General features: G+C 43.4%; 1 protein-coding gene across 1 annotated transcript in view; it reads right to left on the reverse strand.

Annotated features, from left to right (window-relative positions):
* Positions 1–5,197, reverse strand: part of LOC110498648 (hedgehog-interacting protein) — a 48,871-nt gene extending 43,674 nt beyond the window's left edge. The window contains exons 1-2 of the mRNA XM_036954278.2: positions 4,463–5,197; positions 632–824 (exon numbers count right to left, since the gene is read on the reverse strand). Coding sequence (XP_036810173.1) covers positions 632–824; positions 4,463–4,735 — 466 coding nt within the window. The 5' untranslated portion in view covers positions 4,736–5,197. The remainder of the gene's footprint in view (positions 1–631; positions 825–4,462) is intronic.
* Positions 5,198–7,710: the final 2,513 nt, after the last annotated feature.

Genomic DNA, 7,710 nt, shown 5'->3' on the forward strand with positions numbered 1-7,710 from the left:
CTTAGTGGTAGGTGTAGTAGAATGGTTACCTGGTATTTCTTAGTGGCAGGTGGAGAAGCATGGTTACCTGGTATATCTCAGTGGTAGGTGTAGAATAGTTGAATGGTATATCTTAGTGGTAGGTGTAATAGAATGGTTACCTGGTATATCTTAGTGGTAGGTGTAGTAGATTGGTTACCTGGTATATCTTAGTGGCAGGTGTAGTAGAATGGTTACCTGGTATATCTTAGTGGTAGGTGTTGTAGAATGGTTACCTGGTATAACTTAGTGGCAGGTGTAGTAGAATGTTTACCTGTATATCTTAGTGGTAGGTAGAGTAGAATGGTTACCTGGTATATCTTAGTAGTAGGTGTAGTAGAATGGTTACCTGGTATATCTTAGTAGTAGGTGTAGTAGAATGGTTACCTGTATATCTTAGTGGCAGGTGGAGTAGAATGGTTACCTGGTATATCTTAGTGGTAGGTAGAGTAGAATGGTTACCTGGTATATCTCAGTGGTAGGTGTAGTATAATGGTTACCTGTATATCTTAGTGGTAGGTGTAGTAGAATGGTTACCTGGTATATCTTAGTGGTAGGTGTAGTAGAATGGTTACCTGGTATATCTTAGTGGTAGGTGTAGTAGAATGGTTACCTGGTATGTGTCCGCGGCAGGTATAGTAGAACTCTCGGCAGTAGTCCTGGCAGAGGCGTGGCAGGTGGGGTTCTCTGAGGGGGACCTTGTCCGACTCGGGGGAGTGGAACAGCACTTGGGCATTGGGCGAACAATGTGCACACTTGATCTCCTCCAGGAGACGGCTGCACTCCGTGTTATTGGTGGAGAAGATCTAGGGGGAGGGACCACACGCAACAAGGAACAATGACTGATTAAATATATGATATTGTATAATTAGATCGGGGGGTTTGTATATGGCCAATTTACCACGGCTAAGGGCTGTTCTTATGCACGAGCCAACGCAGAGTGCCTGGATACAGCCCTTAGCCGTGGTATATTGGCCATATACCACAAACTCCTGAGGTGCCTTATTGCTATTATAAACTGGTTACCAACTTAATTAGAGCAGGAAAAATACATATTTTGTCATACGTGTGGTATACGGTCTGATATACCATGGCTTTCAGCCAATCAGCATTCAAGGCTCGAACCACCCAGTTTATAATAAACATTATTGTAAGACATTAGCATGGAGATGATATAACCTAACTTCAATTATCCACCGCTGCAGCTTTATTGATGGTACACTGAAAAAATATTCTCCAGAGAAACTAAGCCCACATCAAAATTAGACCTGATTACCTTTTAATGTCACTTTTAAAACCCAGAATACACGGCACATTCTGAGAAAAAGATTATCTTCCTCACAACTTGTTTACCTAAGTGCACAAACAGTTAAGTTCAAATTACATTTCATATGTCAGGGCGGCTGGGGCCAAAATGGATGGAGCCGAATTAGAGGGTTTGAAGCGTTACTTAGGTCGCTAAACAAAAGTAAACAAGAGATTTAGACCCCAGAAATTAGCAGGGATTATTTACGTAGCAAATTAGGTGTAATAAAACACAACATAATCTGTCCTGCATCCAGACATGTGTGCTGCTTAGGCAGCAGGCAGGCTGGTAGTGCTTTGCACTGTGTGAGGTCCGACCGTGTGTAAACACCAATTTAGAGATAGACAGGCACATCATTCCTGCACTGTTATCAACAAATTAGCAGTCTGTCCAAGTCAATTAGGCCTACAGGCCTGGGTCCAACATATGGACACCTCCGTCTCTCTCTCTCTCAGTTCAACAATAACCTGACTAGGTCTGGAAGAGAAAGCTGTTTCTTAAGGATACGGCCACCCTGCGGTCGTGTTCGAGAGCGTTTTCTGACCACAGGTTGAACACAGGCCCTTTGGTTGTTTTATAGCCCCTCAGGACCACGACTAGAGATGGCCAAAGAATGTTTGTTCTACTCCTCTTACCGGGACATTGTAAAACACGGGTGATTAGAACTTGCCAGAAGCACACACAGAGGTTGATAAACCCGGCTATAAACAAGCAATAAATATACTAATAAACATACTAATAATTATACTCATACTAATACTATACTAATAAAGAGTGCAGAGCAGCTAAAAGCCGTTAGCCTTTAGAAGTGTTGACAGGTCAGCATTAGGCAGGGTAGGCTTAGCTTGGGCTAAAACCTGGTTGTCCATGTCTGTGTGTTTTAACTTACTCTCGCTCTGTAACTGTAGTGGTCAGGTGTGGCTCAGTTGGTAAGAGATTGACGCCAACAACGGCAGGGACGTGGGTTTAATCCCTGCAGTATACAGATACTAAAACGTATCCACTCACTGTATTCTAAGTCATTTTGGATAACAGTGTCTGCTAAGTGGTAACAGTATATGTTACTATACTAATACTAGTACTAACCCCTCCAAATGTATGTGAGTACTACCGCCGTGGGCATGCCTAACCGCCCGCCCTCCTGCTCTAAATTGCCCATTGATTCGGCGTGCCATGGGCTGGCACACATTCCATGGAGAGGAGCATTTGTGGGCTCTCTGCCATACCCTGTGCCCATATGTTGCTGGGATGGGCTCCAATGTTGCCATCACCACAAACCAGAACAAGAGGACCTTTGTTTGTTGTGTTTAGCAGCAAAATTTCACCACCGACTCGCTACTCAAAAGCAGAGAAAGAGAAATTCTCAGTCAGTAGGCTCGATCCTGGTCTGTACAAGCGCTATTATAGCATTACTGGGGGAACAGAAATGCAAGGGACACAAGTCTCCGAAGGTAAACAAACCGACCCACACACGCGCACAACATCCATCTGTGTGACATACCTTGGCATGTGGGGGGAAATGTGTCGTAACACATCAATAACACAAGATTGCCAGTTCACATGGACAGCCCAAATGCAAAATGCATTTCCATAAGCTCCTTTATGGTGGTTGTTGTCCTACTCACAGAGACGTGATCAAAAAGCCAGACATGTAAGTAGCTCACTGTAGAGGAGCAGCTGTTACAGGAGGACTCATTTCTTTGATAGGATCGGCACAATGGCTTTTGTCAGTGAAATTGCCGGAACAAACATATCAATGCACAAAGGTCACACTTGAAAACATTTGCTTGTCATTCAATCTTAGACACTGTGGGCTGCACAAGCCTCATAAGGTCTCACCATCAGGAATCACAGGGGGTGAGAGAGAGAGAGAGAGAGAGAGAGAGAGAGAGAGAGGGGGGGGGGGGGGGGGGGACCACCACACATAGCCCCTATAGAGAAAAGCGGCTGTGCTGTAGGCAACACTAAGACTGGTGTTAAAAATCTTAAACAAAACACTTGCCCTTTGGGAATAGGTGTAAGTTAGTGAGGGGTGGGTGTGAGAGGGGGGAGTGAAGGACAAATAATACCCTCTCAGCAGCCTTAACACTTGGACAGAGTCGAGGGACTGAATGGGGAGACTGATGTTCTCCAGCTTCACCAATTAGTGAAACTAACAAACACAATGGTGTTGTTGTTAGTATTTTGCCATAAGCAAAAAGAGCTCTGTGTGTGGGCAGTGTAGTAGGGAGGAGAAGTCGAAGTTATTTTTGTTCCGTTCAGGGTTTTTCCTCCTATTTGCATGACTTGAGCAAATGAAATGACGCAATATGTTTTTTGACACAACACAAAGTGAGATATCACCCAGCCGCATATGTCGATTCGTTGGGAGCGGTTTACATGAGAATACGGCGAATTATACCGTGAACTCCACGTAGCCTATGAAGACTGTGTTAAAGATTTATCCATGCAGTTAAACATGACGATAATTAATAATGTGTCTATAACGGACATCAGCGTAGGCTATGTACAGTAAACGCGCACATGCTGTGCAGGAACTGATTGGAAAGAAGAAAAACATAAAAACATGCAACATTGTTGCAAAATACATTCTAAGTGCGCTGACAAACATGCCACACGTGCGCATAACCGCGGTGTGGGATGCAAAGAATAACTTAGTATAATTGAACGATAGCCAACGGTGCTGACTCCCTTGGACTGCGCTCGTGTGGTGTTATTTTGAAGCGCGGGGATGAACTTAAAAGGTTATAACATAACCATGGTAACACTGTAACGCGTTGGACACGCTCGAGACCAACAATCAGGAGGCTTATATCATTTCCCACTTTTAAACAACATAGTTGGCTGATAATCATGTTAATTTGTTTTTACAGTTTTGTGGATTTTCTACATATTTAATGTGACTGATAAAGAAACCTCAAAAAAACAGCGTAGAGTAGCAGGACAACGCCAGAATGTGTAAGTAGGCTACAGTTGAATTTTCCCCTCACAGTCCCACCTCCCTCATATATCGTTAATTCTACTACTGTCAACAACAAGTCGAAAAGACACACAACGCAGTACATACATTCCCCGGGGCGTTTGGCTTTAGCCTACAGACAGCTCTCACAATGAAAGAATGCAACGAGCCCAACATACCCTGGCATCACGCCGGTGGACTATCTGATAAGCAGCACGCCTGGTTGGGCAGCATGACACACGAGGGTACAACCTGTGACAAACTTCCCCGCTGCTTGCATCGCTGTCCACTGACAGTTTTCTTTCCCTCTTCTTCAGTCGCTTGGGCATGCTCCCGTCGTAACATCTCCTTCTCCTCGGGCTTATTTCCCCCTTCTCGCCAAATTTCGAATCCCCACATTCCCAAACGTTGACTGCAATAGCCAACACGAGTACAAATTTCAAATGCCTCATATTGAAAAAACGTAGGAACCAAAAGATGTGAAGAGAAATCACTGTTGAAAGCAACGGTGCAAACCTACAAAATACTCTATTCTCTATATTTATATAGACCTATATGCTGTATCACAGGTAAACGATTATAATAATTTAGTTTAATAAAGGTATACGCATAAAGTAATCAGAATTAAATATTTGCTAAAGAAAAAAAATGTTATTTAAAATAAATTAATGGTAGTGCTGGTTATGATGGCATACCCCAGAAATACACATTTTTCTCTCGTAAAGAAAACAAAGCAAAGAATAAGCTAACTCTGAGAATTGCAGTAAGCTTAATTTGTGTCCTTCCTTCTGATTTAAAATCCGTTTCAGCACAGTGCATTGGGTCAAAAAAGTAAGCACAAAATTGTCTCTCAACTAGATCCTCAGAGCGCTCACATGTTTCCCCTTGCTCTTTCCTCCTTCTTTTTAACCAGCGCGCGAGAAGAGGAGCGAGCACAGTGACGTAAGACAGCACGAGTGCGCGCACTTGGCTGTACGCTACTGTGGAACGGAACGATGAATACCTGGCTGTCAGCACTGGACGGGCTGTCGTCAGTGATAGCCTACAGAAGAATTGAAGAGGTGAGATTGAGAAGTCAAGTGCACTTGAGAATACATTCTAGAAGTGATTCTTTCTAGGATTGTAAAGTCTTCTACATATGTCGTTTCATGTGTATTCTGCATCTCCTATCTATAGCACTTGATTATATATTTTGAGAACGTGATCTACATAATGGCAAGCATTAGCCAACACTAGGTTACATATCTTAATGTAAAAGTAAACACACCAATCCCCCCCACCAATTCTCTGAAACATTAACATACACTATTTGTATTTGTATTTATTATGGATCCCTCTTCCTGGGTCCAGCAAAAGTAAGGCAGTTTCTACAATAAAAAAAACGGACAATACATTACCAGATTTCACAACACACTGTGTGCCCTCAGGCCCCTACTCCACCACTACCACATATCTACAGTGCAAGATCTAATTGTACATGTGTGTATAGTGAGTATGTTATCGTGTGTGTGTGTGTGTGTGTGTGTGTGTGCGTGTGTGTGTGTGTGTGTATGCATATGTCTGTGCCTATGTTTGTGTTGCTTCACATTTCCCGTTGTTCCATAAGGTGTATTTTTATCTGTTTTTTAAGTCTAATTTTACTGCTTGCATTAATTACTTGATGTGAAATAGAGTTTAATGTAGCCATGGCTCTATGTAGTACTGTGCGTCTCCCATAGTCTGTTCTGGACTCTGGGACTGTGAAGAGACCTCTTGTGGCATGTCTTGTGGGGTATGCATGGGTGTCCGAGCTGTGCACCAGTAATTCAAACAGACAGCTCAGTGCATTCAACATGTCTATACCTCACAAAAATACAAGTAGTGATGAAGTCAGTCTCTCCTCCACTTTCAGCCAGGAGAGATTGACATGCATATTATTATTATTACCTCTCTGTGTATATCCAAGGGCCAGCCGTGCTGCCCTGTTCTGAACCAATTGCAAAAAGTCCCTTTTTGTGGCACCTGACCACACGACTGAACATTAGTCCAGGTGCGACAAAACTAGAGCCTGTAGGATCTGCCTTGTTCACAGTACTGTCAAGAAGGTAGAGCAGCACCTTATCATGGACTTACTTCTCCCCATCTTAGCTACTGTTGTGTCAGTATGTTCTGACCATGACAGTTTACAATCCAGGGTAACTCCAAGCAGTTTAGTCACCTCAACTTACTCAATTTTCACATTATTTATTACAAGATTTAGCTGAGGTTTAGGCTTTAGTGAATGATTTGTCCCAAATATAATGCTTTTAGTTTTATAAATATTTAGGACTAACTTATTTCTTGCCACCCACTCTGAAACTAACTGCAACTCTTTGTTAAGTGTTGCAGACATTTCAGTCGCTGTAGTAGCTGACATGTATAGTGTTGAGTCATCTGCATACATAGACACACTGGCTTCACTCAATGCCAGTGGCCTGTCGTTAGTAAAGATTGAAAAAGTAATGGGCCTAGGCAGCTGCCTTGGGGAATTCTTGATTCTACCTGGATTATGTTGGAGAGGCTTCCATTAAAGAACGCCCTCTGTCTCGGGTGGCACAGTGGTACCTGTGCCACCAGAGATTCTGGGTTCGAGTCCAGGCTCTGTCGCAGCCGGCCGCGACAGGGAGGCCCATGGGGTGGCGCACAATTGGCATGGCATCGTCCGGGTTAGGGAGGGTATGGCTGGCAGGGATAGCTATGTCTCATCGCACACTAGCGACTCCTGTGGCGATGCAGTACTACCAATTGGATACCATGAAATTGGGGAGAAAAAAGGGCAAAAAAAAAAGAACACCCTCTGTGTCCTTTTAGACAGGTAACTCTTTATCCACAACATAGCAGGGGGTGTAAAGCCATTGTAACCAATGTGAAATTGCTAGCTAGTTAGCGAGGTGCGCGCTAATAGTGTTTCAATCAGGGACGTCACTCGCTCTGAGACCTTGAAGTAGTTGTTCCCCTTGCTCTACAAGGGTCGTGGCTTTTGTGGAGCGATGGGTAACGGTGTTTCGAGGGTCGCTGTTGTCTACGTGTGCAGAGGGTCCCTGGTTTCGAGCCCAGGTAGAGGCGAGGAGAGTGGCGGAAGCAATACTGTTACACCATAACACATACATTTTTCCAGCAGCAAACTATGATCAATAATGTCAAGAGCTGCACTAAAGTCTAACAAAACAGCCCCCACAATCTTTTTATCATCAATTTCTCTCAGCCAATCATCAGTCATTTGTGTAAGTGCTGTGCTTGTTGAATGTCCTTCCCTTTAAGCATGCTGAAAGTTTGTTGTCAATTTGTTTACTGTAAAATAGCATTGTATCTGGTCAAACACAATTTTTTCCAAAAGTTGAATAAGGGTTGGTAACAGGCTGATTGGTTGGCTATTTGAGCCAGTAAAAGGGGGTTTACTATTCTTAGG

Source organism: Oncorhynchus mykiss, chromosome 19 (assembly GCF_057628025.1).
Source record: "Oncorhynchus mykiss isolate SJ-2025 chromosome 19, ASM5762802v1, whole genome shotgun sequence".
NCBI classification, from domain to species: Eukaryota; Metazoa; Chordata; class Actinopteri; order Salmoniformes; family Salmonidae; genus Oncorhynchus; species Oncorhynchus mykiss.